At 36.6% G+C, this 20,834-nt stretch overlaps 1 protein-coding gene and 1 long non-coding RNA gene across 3 annotated transcripts in view; one reads left to right on the forward strand and one right to left on the reverse strand.

The window, feature by feature from the left end:
* Positions 1–5,137, forward strand: part of LOC115211631 (ubiquitin carboxyl-terminal hydrolase MINDY-1) — a 218,206-nt gene extending 213,069 nt beyond the window's left edge. For both annotated transcript variants that reach the window (XM_029780258.2, XM_036503243.1), the window contains exons 8-9: positions 2,477–2,648; positions 4,690–5,137. In XM_029780258.2, the coding sequence (XP_029636118.1) occupies positions 2,477–2,648; positions 4,690–4,704 (187 nt within the window). In that variant the 3' untranslated portion in view covers positions 4,705–5,137. The remainder of the gene's footprint in view (positions 1–2,476; positions 2,649–4,689) is intronic.
* Positions 655–16,641, reverse strand: LOC118763599. Its single transcript, XR_004999350.1, has 3 exons — positions 16,628–16,641; positions 3,492–3,496; positions 655–719 (listed from the first exon to the last, which is right to left on the reverse strand). It is a non-coding gene; the product is annotated as an uncharacterized LOC118763599 (long non-coding RNA).
* Positions 16,642–20,834: the final 4,193 nt, after the last annotated feature.

Here is a 20,834-nt window from a genome sequence, read left to right on the forward strand (position 1 = left end):
CATGGAAAGTGGACATTAAACAACGATGATGATGATGATGACAAGAGCATAGTTATCTCTCCTGAATACATCAGCCAATGTCTTTGGTACCAAATTGTTTTCTTAATTCATTTGTCTATAATTTTATCATAATTTACTCTTGCACATTTGATTTCAACTCATTAGATTCTAGTCACCTTAGATTTTTTAAACTTTTTCTGATTATGGTGTTCTAGCATCTGCATGACACCGTTTGTGCATATCTTTCATATGTAAAGAGAAACACTAATATTTTCCAACACATCATGCTGTCTTCATTATGCTATTGCCATAGTCTCTTGAAATACTAATAATGCTTTCTTTGTCATCTAGATATCTCTTATTTGATTTTTATAAAACTCTTCTCTTTGGCCTTCATTTCCTCACTTTAAGTTCCTGGGTTTTTATATAATTGTAGTCATGGCACTCATAGTCATGGCCAGCGCCAGTAACACCTGAGTGGCACCTATACTGGTGACATATGAGAGGCATCTGTGCTAGTAACATGTGAGAGGCACCTGTGCCAGTAATACATAAAAGACCCCTAGTACACCCAGTATGGAATAGTTGATATTAGGAAGGGCATCCAGCCATAGAAATCAAGCCAAAACAGACTGGAGTCTGGTGTAGCTCTCAGGAACCGGACCTAATCCTCGGGACCGTATTCCTCACCGCGAAGAGAGTGGATAACTGTGGAAATTCTTACCAGCTGCAATCAGTCTGTCTTACTCATGCCAGCATGGACATTAGCCGCTAAATGATGATGACAATGACCACTTCTTTGTTAAGATTAGACCTTCACCTCTAAGGCAGTAATTATTTGACTTTTGCTTTTCTGTCTGTCCCCACTCTGATAGCCTTCTTGTATCCTTTTTTTTAATCCCCTTTTTATCCTTGTTTTATCAGATTTATTTTCTCATGACATTGTACCTGTTACATAACCTCCAGACTTTTCACCATCCTTTTTGTATTACTTTTTTTTTCTATTATCCAGTTTTTATTTTTGTCTTTATCAATGTTTTTCTTTTACTAAATACCACATTCTTCTTACCTTCCTTTTCACCTCACACTTGAACCTTCCTCCTCTTCTTCCCCTCCGTACATTCCTCCCATACAATACAATTACCCCTACACACCTTCCTACCATATACCCACACATCCCCAGATACCACACACACACACACACACCCATACTTCCACACACCTCCCCTTATGCCCATTTCTAGTGATTCATGTAGACACCATGCCACCTCCTCCTCCCTTCCTAACTCCCCCCCATAGTACTCCATTCCCACCTGACCCCTTTCTCCTTTTACTTTTTTAATTTTTTGTCTTACCACCTTTTCTCATTCTTTCTAGTTTTCTTGCCATCTTTTTTTAACTCTTTGTCTTTTTTTTTCTTTTCTATTTTTCTTCTGATGAAAGACTATAATCCAAAATGTCAAGACTTTTTCCCTTCATTTTAAGCATTAAACTAACACAACATTTATTAAAACTTGTTCCTCCCTTGTTATCTTCTTTTTGTACTCATCGTCTGATATATATTTCTTCTGTCTCTGTAGAAATCTTACTCACAACCTTCTCTCCTTACTTCCTACATGTAATATAAGTTGAAAGTATTTATAATGATGATGATGATCATCATCATTATCATTTAACATCTGTTTTCAAGACTGGCATGAGTTGGGTCAAGAGGTCTCTCATAGTTACATTTGCCATTGTGATAACGTTAACAGTTTGTTTATGATATCATCTTCAGAGAAATATTCTATATCCATTTCATTATGATCAGCACATTCAAAGATGTCTACAAGTATAAACAAAGAATTCACTTTGACAACATTAGCTGCTGCAGAAGTCCTTTTGTCATCATTTCTTCATCTACTACCTGATGTGACATCTTCCACTCTTTATAATAAGACAATCACCTACTAACAGGTGTAAATTGCCTGAAAGAAACTATGATCTCTTCATCTTCCAAAGCAGAGTGGCCATTCATCATCATCATCATTTAACGTCCGCTTCCATGCTAGCATGGGTTGAACGATTTGACTGAGGTCTGGCAACCCCAAATCGATAGTTTATGAATAACTTGTGATCATCACTCATCATTCATTTATTTTATTATTCTCATCCGTTCCCCTTACATTTATATATGAGTAAGACCAGTTTTCCCCAGCACCAGCTCTGTTAATATCAACTATACAGAAATGTGCAGTGAGTAATTGGTGCAGAGATTTTAGGATAAATCCTTACTCCATGCCCACCACTACTTTGTACTAGAGATATAAACAGTATAGGTGTTAAATCAGTGAAGACTACTTAGATAATTGTTGATATACATCTGTGTATAACTTCCTACATTTATGTTTGAGAAATGTTTCGTTTTTGAATCTTCAAAATTTATATTAAATATTTTGAAACCCTTTTTTTTTTTGGTACTGTTTGATTTGATCAGTCTTGAACTTGCCAAGAAATTACAAGATGAAGAGGATCAGCGTGCCAGTGCTGCTGCAGCTGCTGCATCAAACAGGAGATCAAGAACTGGTGCAGGGTCTTGCAATACATCTTTACCATCATCTTCAGCAGGGATGAGACGTCAAAGAGAGAGAGAGAAGGACAAAGAAAGTGTAAGGATCTCTTTTATTATTCATTGGTGGGGAAGAGTGCATATGTTTTAGTATGTGTGCAATAGACTATAAGTTACTGAAGTGTGTCTATACAATCAAACTTTGGTATCTGAAGTCCACAGAAGGTGTCACAACCAGTCATTTGAAAGTAATAGTACATGTATCCTTGTTCATCATTAGTGTTTGGTTCCCAAAAAAGGATGATAAATGAATAATAGAAGATATAGAAAAAATGGGTTTCATTCTGAGACACCAAGTTGTACTGAGCATTATGGATGGTCACTAGGGCATGCTTTTGCAATCCAAGCAGAATCTTTGACTAATCACCAATCTGTATTATCACAGATCAGTTTGTGATAAGTATAACACAGATCACAATTATTTTTTCCTTCTCGAGCCATGCCAGGCTCATAAGGGCCGGTTTCCCGGTTTCAGTGGCGTAGAAATCCCAACCTGGACGGGACGCCGGTCTGTCGCAGAATTACTCATTTTTACCAGCTGAGTGGACTGGAGCAACATGAAATGAAGTGTTGTGCTCAAGAATACAACGCATCGGCCAGTCCAGGAATCGAAACCACAACCTTACGATCATGAGTTCAACACCCTAACCACTAAGCCACGTGCTTCCATGTCAATTATGCATACCATGTCATCTCTGATCAGTGGTGAGTAAAGAAGTAACAAAGATAGATGTTATTAAAATTGAATAATTTGGAAATTTTGTTAATTTGAATGTTTTCTAGCCCAATGCAGCTACATTTCAGAACACAGTGACTAAGATCAGTCTCAGAGTGGAAATGAGCTTCTAAAAAGTTTGAGAGCTTAATCTTAATTTCAGTTTACGTAGACTTATGTAAAAATATTATATCTCAAGATAGGAGCACTCTGTCGGTTACGATGACGAGGGTCCCAGCTGATAGGATCAACGGAACAGCTTGCTCGTGAAATTAACGGGCAAGTGACTGAGCAATCCACAGACACGCATACCCCTAACGTAGTTCTCAGGGAGATTCAGTGTGACACAGAGTGTGACAAAGCCGGCCCTTTGAAATACAGGTACAACTCATTTTTGCCAGCTGAGTGGACTGGAGCAACGTGAAATAAAGTGTCTTGCTCAAGGACACAACGCGTCGCCGGGAATTGAACTCACGACCTTACAATCATGAGCCAAATGCCCTAACCACTAAGCCATGCACCTTTTCAAGATAATGACGGTCAAAAAGTACATAATCCTTTCTACTCTAGGCACAAGGCCTGAAATTTGGGGGAGGGGGATATTCGATTACATCGACACCAGTGTTTTACTGGTACTTAATTTATCAACCCCGAAAGGATGAAAAGTAAAGTTGACCTAGGCAGACTTTGAACTCTCAACGCTGTGACAGGCGAAATACTACTAACCATTTCATCCAGCATGCTAACAGTTCTGCCAGCTCACCAACTTTCAAAAAATATTGGCGTAGGAGTGGCTGTGTGGTAAGTAGCTTGCTTACGAACCACATGGTACCGGATTCAGTCCCACTGCATGGCACCTCGGGCCGACCAAAGCCTTGTGAGAGGATTTGGTTGACGGAAACTGAAAGAAGCCAGTTGTATATATGTATGTGTATATATATATATATATATATGTGTGTGTGTGTGTGTGTGTGTGTATATGTTTGTGTGTCTGTATTTGTCCCCCAACATCACTTGACAACCGATGCCGGTGTGTTTACGTCCCCATGACCTAGCGGTTCAGCAAAAGAGACCGATAGAATAAGTACTAGGCTTACAAAGAATAAGTCCTGGGTTCGATTTGCTCGACTACAGGCGGTGCTGCAGCATGGCCACAGTCAAATGACTGAAACAAGTAAAACAGTAAAGAGTATAATAATAAAATAAAATGTTAAAGATGAGCTAACCAGTCAATATGTACTGTAATGTTTGCAGTTTTTGTTTTCTGATTAAAAATTGTAGATAACTTTGGTAAATTTTATCCGAGTCAATAATTTTAATACTAAATATCATTTTACTATTTTCTTTTTTTTTTTTTTTTTTTCAGTGTACCATTTTATGAAGAAAGTCCAGTTCAGTAACAACATTTTGACAAAGTTATACTAATCTTTTCTAGCCTTCAATATGCTTTAAACAATATTAAGTGGATTTGGTGAAAATTCAGTTACTGAAGTGTGTCTATACAATCAAACTTTGTATGGTATCTGAAGTCCACAGAAGGTGTCACAACCAGCCAAAGTGCATACATTGTTTATATTTAATTTTCATGATAATAAGTATAGATGTTAAAAAGAAAAAAAACAACATTAAATGGCCTTTTTCATTTTTACAAATATGGTTGAGATATTGTGCGGTTGAAGTGACAGGCCTGGAAAATACAGCAACCTCACAGTTGTTTCATTGTTAAATTGCCTCAAGAGCTACTATTTTCACCACATAAAGATTACATAAAAGTAAAAGATTTCAAATTAAAATATTACTAAAATTTATGACAAGATGACAACAATCTTGTTAATTTTTTTTTTTTTTAATAAACTTTACCTTCTAGTTGATTCTGTGTTGCTGTTAAAAAAAATATGAAATTCAATCAAGAGTTTTATCTTTGGCTTTTCTTTTCTTTCTTTTTCTTTTTTTTTTTTTTTTTGTAGAAGAATTCAAATTTTAGTAAATACTTTTACTGAGGGCTCCTGTTATATTTATATGAAATTTATCCAAAGCTAATATTTTATCAGGTTATTTGCACAGCCCTTCACATCACCCTTCCATTCCAACCAAGGAAAATTTTTTCTTAATTTTATTTAATTTTCCTATATAACCACAATGATTGCTAATTATATATATATATATATATATATATATATATGTTGCTGTTTATAGGGTCATGTATTTAAATTTTTGAATTTTGAATTTTGCTCACTAAATTAAATCACCAATTGGTAAGTTGTTTTTTTTTAACAAGATAAACAGTAACAATTTTTAGAATAGTACTAACATTAATTTACTACAATTTGGTTTCATGTTATTCAGTTACCTATATAACAGCTTCAGCTCCTGTTGTTAAAACTTTTAATATCTTCCAAGTTACTGCTCAACTAATTTGGTTTCTTTCATGGAAAGAAGACAAAAGTTGTTGATGTAAAAATAAAATATTATTGATATTTATTATTATTATTATTATTATAATCACCATCATCATTATTTTTTTTTGTGATTATTTGGTACTAATTTAAAAAACAAATTGAAAAATTGGTTTTGTAAATGTTGAATTAGAAAATCATAAGAAATTTTGACTTGCTCTTCATAGTTGCTTTCTAAAAACTGGCTTCTACTCCTTATTTCATTAATGGTTGAAATTCACCCCAGACAGTCTGTGAGGATTAGCCTATATATTCTAGTTCTGTGTCTGTTTAGTTAATACCTAGTGCACTCTTCAGTTTTCTAGAAACTTGAGTCTTGTTTACTCCTCTGCTGTTATTTGTAGTAATTATAGTAATAAGACTTGATAGATCTGTCTGTGTGAATGGTAAATGGTTATAATACGTAGCAAATTAAAGCCTCTTCTCTTTGAGTTTATTTGCTAACATTCAAAGTGTTCTTTCTTCTTTAACATTTTCGATATTCCAACATTTACTTATTGTAGTAAAGATTATTTTTACTAAACAACAACAACAAAAAAAAAATGTTATTTTTAACGTGCCTCCTATTGTCAAACCCAATTTCCTGGTGCATGTACACACACACACACACACCACACACACACACACACACACACACACACACACAAACAAACAAATATTTTTCTTGTCAGTATGCACTGAAGTAAATAGAAATAGTTTTTCATGTTGAACTTGTGTATAGAGAAGGGATTAAGAGAAAGTTTAGTTCACTGTGATAAATTTCAGGTTCATTCATATACCTTACATATAAGCAATTATTGGAACTTTCTTATCCCTTTTCTCTTTCTCAAGTATGTATGTGTTGGATCCTTTGTGGGGATTAGTGGTGTACTTACTTTAAAATCCTAATTGTACTAATTCCTTTTCTCACAAAATAGATGAAGTTCCTTTATTAGTTTATCTGATTTTAGATAGATCCTATTCTAAAATCTACTAAATTTGAAAATATATCTTTGCCTTCATTATCATTTCTTGGAATTTCTTATATTTCATCAAAACCTTTTTTTTTTCTTTAAATCTTCAATATTTATTTGTTAGTTTTAAATAGTTAATCACTATTTTTTAATTGAGTTACAAACACAAATGCTCAATAACATAGACAGAAGATCCATTTTAAACATGGCTTAACTGGATGCTATCATTCATCCACACTGATTTTTAATGATTTTTAACAGTGATAAACAGAATGTGTCTGATTGATGAAATGCACCCCTCAAAGATGATTAAAGGAAAACAATTGCTCTTACATTTTCCAAGCTCTAACTGGATTTTCAAACATGGTTTCCATACTAAATGTGTCATATATACACATTTCTGTTGTCTATTTGCACTGTAATATATATATACATACATACACATGTATGTAACTATGTATGTGCGCATATATATATATATAATATTCATCTCTGCTTAAATCTGTGCCCAAGCATTTTGGTCAGTTTTTCTCCAAGACCAAAATGCTGTATATATTTATTTACTTACAAGATGTTAAGCTCTAAAATATTTTATTGTTGTTTAGTGATGAAATTGGGTTTCTGGGGGCTTTCAGTCAATGCAAATATCTGAGAAGATTCAATTTTGAATTTTTTCTAATTTCATTGAAATATAAGATGAAAAGCTTCTGTGAGCAGACCAGAACAAAACATTGCTGTTTATTGTCCCTGCAAATGTTGCCTTCAGCCTTTTGCTCTGTAACCTTCTTCAATGCACAATGGCAGTAAATACAAATTTTAAACCAAGCTTTCTTGATATAAATATACTTTCAGCCCTCTACCCAAAATAATAACCAATTATAGTTTTTCATTTATCTATACATATCTGATTACATCATTATTTTCATAGGATTTCTTGTTTTGCTCTAATAATTATAATTTAAGTAAGCAGAATATTTGAGGTTTCTGATTAGAAAGTTGTTTGAGGTTTATAAAACCCAAAATTACTTCATCATCATTCATATTTATTTGTCTAACTTTAAAACACAACAAAACGGTTTTGATAGCAAGATGTTAGGTTTAGTTACATAATACCTACAACTCTATCAACAAAAACCAAGTCAATGATATTAACTCTCTGATGATAATAACAACTATTCAAAACTCCTCTCATTAAACCATGTTCAGAGTGTTGGAATCTAATATGCCCTCACAAGAATAAATTTCTTGACTATTTCAAACAATGTTTCCATTGTATTTTTCAGGGGTTATAAACTCAGTGCCTCAGTAATTCATTTCACCTCACTGTAAAGGTAGACTTAGTATATCCTTAAATCTAACCCTAACTTTCCTTGTGCTGCCTCACAAGCATCTTTTAACTATGTAACTAATTTGAAGATTAATTATTTTTTTTTAATTTATTATTTCATATTCTTTATATTCCATTGGAAGGTTCAAAGATCAATGGCTATTTCCCTTGTGGTAGATATCTATCACAATTTTCTCTGTAAAATCTGAAGCAAGTTATCTTTGAATTAAAGAAAACTGTATATTCACAAAATTGTTGATCTTCAAAGACAAAATTTTGTTGTTGTTTTATTTCTTTAACCTTTTTATGACAATATTTCTGTTGAAATGTATTTGTTTTTGTTTCATTCAATGTGGAAAATAACGAAGAATTTAGCAAAATAACTTTGTTGTTATGAAGCTGGTGTCTGGAACATAAATTAGCAAGTAAGTTTGATGATAGAAGGTCTTACAGCTGTTTCTGGGATATTAATTAATAATATCCCTTCATCGGAGACGGGGTGAGAGGAAAAATTAATTCATAGTTGCCTTAACATTTGTTGTCCTCTCTAACAATTGTTATATATATAACAATTGTTAAAGAGGACAACAAATGTTAAAGCAAGGCAGATATCACAAGTCATACACATTTTTTTTTTCCAATAATAATAACATTTATGACTTGAGATATTCGCCTTGCCTTAATATTTGTTGTCCTCTTTAACAATTATATATCTGCTGCATTGGAAATCTGCAATGGCTCCATCACTACCTATTTCTTTATTACCCACAAGGGGGCTAAACACAGAGGGGACAAACAAAGACAGACATGGGTATTAAGTCGATTACATCGACCCCCAGTGCGTAACTGGTACTTAATTTATCGACCCCGAAAGGATGAAAGGCAAAGTCGACCTCGGCAGAATTTGAACTCACAACGTAACAGCAGATAAAATACAGCTACACGTTTCGCTCGACGTGCTAACATTTCTGCCAGCTCACCGCCTTCATCACTACCGTCTCAGCTACAACCTTGGAGCCCTAATAATCTGTTTTCTAAACATTGTAGGATTTCACACAATTCCATGCAGCATAGATTACACCCATACATGTCATTGAATCCTATACACTTCAGCAATGTAACCACATGTGTAGTTGGCAATTTCTTTTCCTTCTTTGGACTTTTCCCTTTCTCCTTTCCAACACTTACCTAGTGTACCTAATCGCTTAGATCACCTGTGAACTACAGTCCCATACTTTGTATGTGTATATATATATATATATATATATATATATATATTTCGTAATGAGATAAAAAACCAAGGCTGTGTAGATTTCAGAACATTTATAGATAGGTCTTACAGCTGTTTCCAGGATATTTGTTATATCCCTTCATCGGAGACGGTGTGAGAGGATCTACACAGCCTTGGTTTTTTTATCTCATTACGAAAAAATTTTTATATACACATGCTGACATATGACCAATGTTGAACCCCTTATTTGCATAATCACCGAACCTGGAACTTAACTATGGTCTATCTATAGCACTTATTCAGCATTACCTGACACCTTTGGGTCTCAATGACACTATTACCTCTCATAAACTCTCTCTCTCTCTATATATATATATAGATAGATAGATATTTTATATAATCATTCAAAAAGTAATCACCAGTGCAAAATATAGGAAGGAAAGACAGGTATAAGATTAGCAAATATAAATACCTAAATAGTAAAATTAATATACCTAATAATAAATACTTAATATCTAATTATTGATCAATATAATGTGGCTAAATAGGAGAGCATAGTACAATAAAAAGGTATATATTCAGTAATTAGATGTGAATGATGCAGTTATTACGAAGATTTCCAATATTTGAATAGTAGCCAAATGTTTTATATTAAGCTATATTGTTTATTACCTATATGAGCCTGGGTAATTGGATTAATTCTAGTCACTATGGTGATAATAGATTACCTAAGCTATTACACATGAGGCGGCGAGCTGGTAGAAACGTTAGCACGCCGGGCGAAATTCGTAGCAGTATTTTGTCTGTCGTTACGTTCCGAGTTCAAATTCCGCCGAGGTCGACTTTGCCTTTCATCCTTTTGGGGTCGATAAATTAAGTACCAGTTACGCACTGGGGTCGATGTAATCGACTCAATCCCTTTGTCTGTCCTTGTTTGTCCCCTCTATGTTTAGCCCGTTGTGGGTAGTAAAGAAATATATTACACATGAGACAAGAACTTAATTATCAAATATAAATATTCATGATGTAAGAATTTAAATAGGGTACAATACCCAGAATTAAACTAGACCAAGGGTTTGAAATACAAAAATGTGCTCCTAGTGCAATGTGGGCATTTTATTTCAAGTTCATTTAATTTGTTAAGAACCTCACCCAAACATTGTAGGATTTTACACAATTCCATGCGGCATAGGTTACACACATACCTGTCATTGAATCCTATATCCTTCAGCAATGTAACCACATGTGCTGGGAAGATCTTTGAACAACTTTTTGATCTTGCGATTACAATTAAAGGAATTGGAAGGCTAAAAATTGGTGCTAATGAAGTCGTAGAAATTCTCCAACAACCACTTCTGATGCTTTCCAGAGTTATAGTGGAAGCCAAATCTCATTGTCACATATATGGCCTTCCGGCAGCAACCCTCTCCAGCTAGGTTTTGACCAAAGTCTCCAGCACCTTCGTATAGCTGTCTGAATCAAGCCTAAGACTCTACTCTTTACTCTTTTACTTGTTTCAGTCATTTGACTGCGGCCATGCTGGAGCACTGCCTTTAGTCAAGCAAATCGACCCCAGGACTTATTCTTTGTAAGCCTAGTACTTATTCTATCGGTCTCTTTTGCCAAACTGCTAAGTTACGGGGACATAAACACACCAGCATTGGTTGTCAAGCGATGTTGGGGTGACAAACACAGACACACTTATACATATATATATATATGACGGGCTTCTTTCAGTTTCCATCTACCAAATCCACTCACAAGGCTTTGGTCAGCCCGAGGCTATAGTAGAAGACACTTGCCCAAGGTGCCACGCAATGGGACTGAACCCAGAACCAAGAGGTTTGTAAGCAAGCTACTTACCACACAGCCACTCCTATGCCCACTCTGTTCAAAAATGCTATGTGACTTGGCATCACCCTCATTGGAGACATACCCAAAGACCATTACAGTTTAGGGGGAACTTGGTTTTCATGTTATGGGAGCATCACATGGATTGTAGGTAAGCTACCTGTTGTTCTGGGTGTTGTGCAACTGGTCTTAGCAGAAGTTCTTTTCGTCTTAAAGGAACCAGATCATCCTTGGCTCAACAGGATGCCTCACTTGTTCAAGAACTTCTTGGCCTTTGTCAAGTGGTTCTCCTTGGCTTTGGCTGTCAGAATTTGATTCCTGCATCTCTTTTTTTGAGTAGTGACAAAGATCCTCATTCAGAGCCAGCTTCATGGTTGTGACTCCATCACTCATCTCTCTAGTCAAAAGCCAGATTCCCTTGCTTGGATCTTCCAAGCACCTTGTCCTACAGTAGCTGGATGAATTTCAGCATGCGGACACAGCCAGAATGCCTACTGTGTCCCTTCCTGCTGGCCACAGTTTCTTAGTTTCCATTGCAGCTGTCCATATCACATCTTACTGCCTTCACAAAGCACTGAGCAGCAGTCATGATGCCAGTATTTTGACACCAGGTGTGAATCATCACAATACAGGTAACTCTTTTCCAATATTCATATGGCTTCCAGTCCCCCATGTCAACTAAGTTTTTTCTCAACTACAACTTTAACCTTTAAGCTCTCCAATGCTGTCGAATGGCCACCAATACATGAAGCTGTTCTTGAAAAGGAAGAAACACTAAAAATCCTCAAATTTAACCAGAACACCCTACACACACACACACACTTCTAATTCAAAAGTCCACTTACTATGGAAGGAAAAACACAAAAGCCAAATCCTGATTTCTGATTTCTAAAGCTCTGTTGCTTTTGATTTTGTTTTTTCCCTATACATATAGGTAGAGAACCAATTGTTGAGCTCGGAAAAGAGTTTAGTTCCAGTTTGGGGTCTGAACCATTTCATGTTTTCCACGGTGGCACGTAAAAAGCACCATCCAACCCTGGCCGTTTACCAGCCTCGTTTGGCACGTAAAAAGCACCCACTACACTCATGGAGTGGTTGGCGTTAGGAAGGGCATCCAGCCGTAGAAACATTGCCAGATCAGACTGGGCCTGATGCAGCCTTCTGGCTTCCCACACTCCAGTTGAACCGTCCAACTCATGCCAGCATGGAAAGCAGATGTTAAACAATGATGATGATGATTGTTGTCATCATTTAATGTCCATTTTCTATGCTGGCATAGTTTGGATATTTTGACAGGAACTGACTGGGCTGGGAGCTGCACCAGGCTTCATTGTCTGTTTTGGGCTTGGTTTCTACAACTGGATGCCTTTCCTAATGCCAACCACTTTACAGAGTGTACTTGGGTGCTTTTTACATAGCACCAGCCCCAGTGCTTTTTATGTGGTACCAGCACCAACAAGATCACCAAGTACCTTGCAAGACTATAAACCCCCTCATCCGGGAGGGAGGAGTACTGTTGAGAAGGTGTGGCTTTGTGCCAGTTGAGTGATTTAAGGTATAGAGAGAACAAAGGCAGGTGTCTTGCTGTAGAGTAGATACATGGATACACAGTTGGAAAGCAAAGGAGAATGAGTTAGAAAGTAAGATAAAGAATGATAGTGAAAGAGATTATGGCAAATCTGTGATGGGACATAACCTCGAGGGACACTGCTGCCGTTTTACAAAGTATTTAGTCTCATATGAAGTTTTCATCTGTAAGCTGTTCTAAATTGTATCCTATATTGAAAACAGAAAGGGTTTATCTAAATAAAAAATTAGTTAACTTTGCCTTGTTGACATTATCTAAACTTTGCTTGCTTATACAATAAGATGTCATCATCATCATCATCATCATCGTTTAATGTCCGCTTTCCGTGCTAGCATGGGTTGGACGTTCGACTGGGGTCTGGGAAGCCAGGAGGCTGCACCAGGCCCAGTCTGATCTGGCAGTGTTTCTACAGCTGGATGCCCTTCCTAAAACCAACCACACCGTGAGTGTAGTGGGTGCTTTTTATGTGCCACCGGCACAGAGGCCAGTCGGAGCGGCGCTGGCAACGGCCACGTTCATATGGTTCTTTTATGTGCCACCGGCACCGGTATCACTACTACAATTTCCATTGAAATGTGTGTTATATATCTTGGAAATAAAACTCACCATTAACTTTTTCATCAAGTTACATCTGAAATGTTTATAACTAGAAAAGAAAAAAGAAAATAAGATTTCCACAATTTATTTAATAAATACAACAGGTATTTAGCAAACTATTCAGTGAAAATATAGGAAATCAAAGTAGCTAGACTTTAAGATCAAAGTTCATATACAAACACCAGTAGATTTACAAGTCAGATGTGTTAAAATAAGAACAATCACTAATAAAATGTAAAATTGTTTTTGAATGAACCTCGTATTGGTACACGTCATCTACAGGATAAGTTATTGACTATAAACTGGTATCTTATTTCTTTATTGCCCACAAGAGGCTAAACATAGAGGAGACAAACAAGGATAAACGGATTGAGTCAATTACATCGACCCCAGTGCGTAACTGGTACTTAATTTATCAACCCCAAAAGGATGAAAAGCAAAGTCAACCTCGACGGAATTTGAACTCAGAACATAACGACGAAATACCACGAAGCATTTCGCCCAGCATGCTAACGTTTCTGCCAGCTCACCGCCTTATAAACTGGTTTTGACATGACAAAACACCATCCTAGTTAACCAAAGATGTCCTTGAAAGCTTATCCCTTTCTCCGACTATTCTACCGATCATGCTTTCTCTGCAGAAAAAATAAAATTTAATTCAAATTGAAAAAAATCATAATTTTCCCAAAATTAATAATTTTTTTATTTTTTTGTTAAATTTCTATTTGACCTCTCTGACAAGTTAATATAATAGAATTTTGTAATTAAAAGTCTTGGAAAAAATTTGATAAGATGAGTTTAGTATTCAATCAAGAAAGATGACAGATGAACGCAGTAAATTTAAGAGATGTTTAATACGCATAATATTGCATAATTACACTATTTACTGCATCAAAGGAAATAGATGTAACATACACTGAAAATCTTTCCATGTGGGTTGAACAAACAGCACGAGATTGTATATAGTTATTATTCATTAACTTTAAAAAGGTTAAAATTAAGGCTAGACAAACTACTTTTTAACCCCTCCTCATTCAACAGAACAAATATCCAGTAATTTCACCAGGACACACCAAATAATGCATGTTTGTTTTCCTGAAACAAATCCACTAGTATTTTTTTTTTAAATGTATATATGGAACATAAATGAGTCACTGGTTTTATTCCATTGGCATTGGTGCCTAATTTCAGAAGGCGAGTGTGTTGTTACAGAGAATAGACATTTAAAAAGGAAACAGTAAATATAGAGAAGACCACAGCATTTCCTCCATAAAAAATCTCACTGTGATCCTCAGTATGAAATCATGAAATTAATATGTTGAAGAAAAAACTATATTTGAAAGAAATGTGTTTTGAAGCAGAAATAAAATCATCATCATCATCATCGTGGTTTAATGTCTGCTTTCCATGCTAGCATGGGTTGGACGATTTGACTGAGGACTGGTGAGCCAGATGACTCCACCAGACTCCAATCTGATCTGGCAGAGTTCAACCACTCCGAGAGTGTAATGGGTGCTTTTACGTGCCACCGGCATGAGGGCCAGTTGGGTGAAACTGGCAACGGCCACGCTCAAATGGTGTTTTTTACGTGCCACTGGCACGGAAGCCAGTTTGCTGCTCTGGCAGCGATCATGCTCAGATGATGCTCTTAGTGCTCCACTAGCATGGATGCCAGTCATCGAATCCAATTCCTTGAATAATTACCAAATATTGGTTTCAAATTTTGGCACAAGGCCAGCAATTTTGGGGCGGGGGTGAGCCAATTAGATCAACCCCAGTATTCAACTGGTACTTATTTTATCCACCTCAAAAGATGAAAGGCAAAGTTTGTCTCGGCAACATTCAAACTCCAAGCATAAAAAGAAATGAAACGCCACTAAGCATTTTGCCAAGTACACAAACAATTCTGCCAGCTCATTGCCTTATAATTAGCAAATATTCTTTTCTCTAGGCATGAGGCCTGAATTTTGAGGGGAGCGGGCGGGAAGTCAATAAGATCAACCCCAGTATGCAGCTCGTACTTAATTTATCGACCCTGAAAGAATGAATGGCAAAGTCGACCTCTTCTTTCAGTTCCCATCTACCAAATCCATCCAGAAGGTTTTGTTGAGCCTGGGGCTATAGTAGAAGATACTTACTCAAGATACCACATAATCGGATTGAACCCATGACCATATGTTTAGAAAGCATGCTTCTTAAGTACACATGACTTAAATGCTTACAACAAAAAGGGCCCCAGGAAAGAGATTTATACGTCAAATGATATTGAACAAGACAACAAATTAAGACTAGCACACACAACTTCCAAAAGTTGGACTGTAGCTGAAACCTTTTGTCTTCATCATCATCATCGTTTAACGTCCGCTTTCCATGCTAGCATGGGTTGGACGAATGACTGAGGGCTGGCGAACCAGATGGCTGCACCAGGCTTCAATCTTGATCTGGCAGAGTTTCTACAGCTGGATGCCCTTCCTAACACCAACCACTCCAAGAGTGCAGTGGGTGCTTTTATGGGCCACCGACATGGGGCCAGTCAGGCAGTACTGGCCATGACCTCGCTCAAATCTTTTACACATGCCACCGGCACAGGTGCCAGTAAGGCAATGCTGGTAACAATCACGCTCGAATAGTGTCTTTTACATGCCACTGGCATGGAGGCTAGATAGCCTCTCTGGCAACGATCACGCTTGGATGGTGCTCTTAATACCCTACTAGCATGGGGCTCGAGTGGCAGTAAGGCAACGCTGGTAACAATTACGCTCAAATAGTGCCTTTTAAGTGCCACTGGCGCGAAAGCTTGTTAGTCGCTCTGTCAATGATCACACTCGTATGGTGCTCTTTGCACCCCGCTAGCACAAATGCCAGTCATCAATTTTGATTTTGATTTCATATTTGAATCTAATTCCTTTGATGAATATTTTAGGTTACAGCATATCTACTTTGCAGTGTGGAAGATACAGTAACAATTACATCACTTTAACATTTTATTGTTTGTAGTATGGTATCAAAAGTTTCATCACTTGAAACTGCATCACTGACAAATGTTCTGCATCTAAAAATTTTCAATTATATCACAATATATATATATATATAGCTTGGCATGTTTTTTTTTGGTGTGATAGAAAAGATAAAACAGTGAAAAGTTGCTTGTTTTGCATATTTTTGGTGGTTGAATTCTAAGAAAAACAATTGTAGCTCACTCCAGTGTGGTTTGAAGGAGATTTGATTGTTATTGTGAAACTAATTTTAGATAGATTGTCTTACTAGATTCAATGTTGCTGAATGTTTTGTCTTACTGGACTCAAATACATGCAAGACGATCAACTTTCTTGTAAGAGGTTAGATAAACTTATTCTAAACTTCTTTTGTACTAAACAAAAAAAAATGTCATTCAAATGAGGTACATACATGACAAGAAATTTGAAACCGAACCATGTAGTTTGGGGTTCAGTTCCACTGCATGGCACCTTGGACAAGTATCTTCTATAGTCACAGGCTTACCAAAAACATGTGAGTGATTTTGTTGATAGAAACTGTGAGGAAGATAGTTGTGTACATATATACATACACACACACACATACACACATCATCATCATCATCATCATCATCATCGTTTAACGTCCGCTTTCCATGCTAGCACGGGTTGGACGGTTTGACTGGGCTGGCGAACCAGATGGCTGCACCAGGCTCCAATCTTGATCTGGCAGAGTTTCTACAGCTGGATGCCCTTCCTAACACCAACCACTCCGAGAGTGTAGTGGGTGCTTTTACATGCCACCGGCACGGGAGCCAGTCAGGCGGTACTGGCAACGACCTCACTCGAATTTTTTACACATGCCACCGGCACAGGTGCCAGTAAGGCGATGCTGGTAACGATCCCGCTCGAATGGTGCCTCCTACATGCCACCAGCAACGGAAGTCAGTTAGCCACTCTGGCAATGATCACGCTCAGATGGTGCTCTTAGCACCCTACTAGCACAGGGCACAAGTGGCAGTAAAGCGAAGCTGGTAATGATCACACTCGAATGGTGCCTTATATGTGCCACTGGCACGGAAGCCAGTTAGCTGTTCTGTCAATGATCACGCTTGTATGGTGCTCGTGCCCGTCATCGAATTTCACTTTGATTTTGATTTGTATGTATATATGCAAGATTGCATGTGTGTTAATATTTCCCTGTTATGGTATCATGTAAAAGCTGTGTAGTGGATCTCACTGTCAAACAAGTGGTATTATCCATTTCCAGTCCTCCAAAGAAACACATCCAATCATGAGGAAATATTACCTTACTGGGAAAATGGTCAGAGTTAGTAACAGTAAAGGCATCTAACCATAGAAAATGTGCCTCAATAAATTCCATCTGCCTCATGCAAGCATGGAGAAGTGAATGCTAAAAACGATGATAATGACAACTCCCAGAAGTTAGTCTTTATTAAAAATATAATATTATCATAATTTAAATAGCTGTCAATTTGCCCTAAACATTGAGTTAGTAGAATTGTTAAGGGTATCAGACAAAATGCCTTGTAATATTTAATAATAAGGAAATTATTGTGTATAGTGCTCAGGTGCCCAACAACTTATCAAAGGTGCATGTACGTACATAGAATTATGTACAAAAGTCAGGAAAGTAAACAGTGTATGAGACAGAAACATGAACAGTGTGCATGCATATGGAGGTGGGAATATCAGGTGTAGTGTTGGCGAATTTCAGGAAGCATGGAGGTTTTTGAAGGATGCAATGTCTCGGCAACTAACAACTGATGCAGGTAGTTTGGTTCATGCTTCAGCAACACTGAGTGTGAAAAAATGTTTCCATTCTGACTCAATGCATTCTGAGTTCAAACTCCGCTAAGGTCAACTTTATCTTAGGTGTAGGAGTGGTTGTGTGGTAAGTAGCTTGCTTACCAACCACATAGTTCTGGGTTCAGTCCCACTGCATTTCACCTTGGGCAAGTGTCTTCTACTATAGCCTCGGGCCAACCAAAGCCTTGTGAGTGGATTTGGTAGACAGAAACTGAAAAAAGCCTGTCGTATATATATATGTGTATGTGTGAGTATATATATGTTTGTGCTTGTCCCCCCAACATCGCTTGACAACTGATGCTGGTGTGTTTACGTCCCCATAACTTAGTGGTTCAAAAGCGACCGATAGAATAAGTACTAGGCTTCCAAAGAATAAGTCCTGGGGTCGATTTGCTCGACTAAAGGTGGTGCCGCAGTCAAATGACTGAAACAAGTAAAAGAGTACCAAACAACTGCTGGGTTAATGTAATTATCTGACACCATCCCTTCAAAATTGCTGGCCTTGTACTTAAATAATATAGAAACAGTTACTCAGCCCTAAGTCAATCTTAGGGTAAAACTATAATCAAAGACATTCCAGCTGTGACCATCCTTACTTTTTATATACCAAGAACTACATTGTCTAATGTGTCCTTCAGTTTTTAGACTGTACATTATGATTTGAAGGAGGTTTGGTTATTATTTCTTGAATAGATATCCGTGACCATGTTCATAAGTTAAATAGATTATTTAGAATATAAACTGTCTCAATTAGTAATTAATAATGTCATAATTAACTCAGTATAATTAGTTCTGGTTATGTTATTTTGCCTTTTTTATCATCTTCTATTTAAATTATTTTCACTTTTATATATTCTGTATTTTTGTTTTTCCAGCAAGTTCAGAATTGCTGAACCACATTTTATCCTTTTTAATAATAGATTATATAAATGAAATTAATCTAAAATGCTATCAGATAATTTGCTGCACTTGCACATGGTTATTTTCTAGATTGGCTATGGTGGCTTCAGTCCGTAGATATATTGATTTAGAGCAATATGAATAAGTTTAATGATTGAAAATACAACCCATAATCTGAGTTCTTTTATATTTTTAACACCTTTCCAAAAGATATTTCAAATATAGATGAAATCAGGCATTGTAATTAGGTTTAGGCACAGGAGTGGCTGTGTGGTAAGTAGCTTGCTTACCAACCACATGGTTCTGGGTTCAGTCCCACTGCGTGGCACTTTGGGCAAGTGACCCTCAGGCTGACCAAAGCTTTGTGAGTGGATTTGGTAGACGGAAACTAAAAAAAGCGTGTCATATATATATATATATGTATATATGTGTGTGTCTGTGTTTGTCCCCCCAACATCGCTTGACAACCGATGCTGGTGTAGTTACATCCCCGTAACTTAGCAGTTCAGCAAATGAGACCGATAGAATAAGTACTGGGCTTACAAAGAATAAGTCCTGGGGTTGATTTGCTCGGCTAAAAGGCGGTGCTCCAGCATAGCCACAGTCAATTGACTGAAACAAGTAAAAGAGTTAAAGATAAAAGAGGTTCAAAATTTAGGTTATTCGGAAAATAATTACATTAAAGTTAGTCAAGTGTTTACATGTTTGCAAAACAAAGAAGAATATAATAATCATTGCAAGCGACAATCTTTTTCCTTTTTCCTTTTTCCTCATTAACACAGCTAGTATTTGGAAGGTGACAAAATATTAACCAAAGCAGTAATTGTTTTTGTTTTTTTCTTTTCCTTCTATTTCAGAACTCAGTCTCTGAAAATATATGAAATAAGCAACTTTCAGATATTTTATCTTTGCTATTATGCCAAAGTAGATAAGCTGTATGCTAAAATATTCCCCAAAGGAATTAGATACAAATATGAAAAGAGAAAGGCTTTCAGCTAGGAATCAAACCCAAACATTTTAAACAGAGAGTCTGGTGGGATCAAGGCCTCAAAGTAGAGATTGTGTGTTTGTGTGGTGTTGATACTTTACACAAGGGCATTAAACAAGTCACTCCAAATTAATCAAAGCCAGCAATTAAAACAGTTATGTAACTGATGCAGTGGAAGCATACCACATATAGCCACTATATCAACAGCTGATCCATGTGCCTGTCCATGTTTGTTTATTAGACAAAAATACAGCAGTAATAAAAGCAGTGTTCATTTGCATAGTGCTCTAGTACTTTGTTCATGTCGCTCATAAAATACTTTACGAAAATAATTAATAAATATGTTGCATGTAAGCAAATGAATTCATATTTAATGGGTGGGGTAACTCAAATTTTTAAGTGTACCATAAATCCTCGAGTATACTCCGCATTTTTTCCCCAAAATTTAAAGGTCAAAATCCCTAATGCATACTATATACGAGGTTTAAAATGAAAAATATTTTCTAAGCAATGTCCGAGTCTCTATTTGCTGTCCGGCAATGTTTATTCAGATGCATTTTGTGATGTCAGGTGCGAAAATATCTTAAGCTAAGCCTGAAAGCAATGAAGTCGTAAACAAATCATCCATAACTTGCAGTAAGCAACATTTATTAAAATAAAAGTATTCAGAACACAGAATAACATGTAACAAAAACAATTTGCAAACATATTTACATTCCCATATAACAGTTAAGAACATCACCATTATTGTATTACGCATGCACAGAAGTGTTTGTTCGACTAGGTGCTGCTGGCTTAATTACATACGACTCAAG

This window comes from Octopus sinensis, linkage group LG5 (assembly GCF_006345805.1).
Source record: "Octopus sinensis linkage group LG5, ASM634580v1, whole genome shotgun sequence".
In the NCBI taxonomy this organism is placed as follows: domain Eukaryota; kingdom Metazoa; phylum Mollusca; class Cephalopoda; order Octopoda; family Octopodidae; genus Octopus; species Octopus sinensis.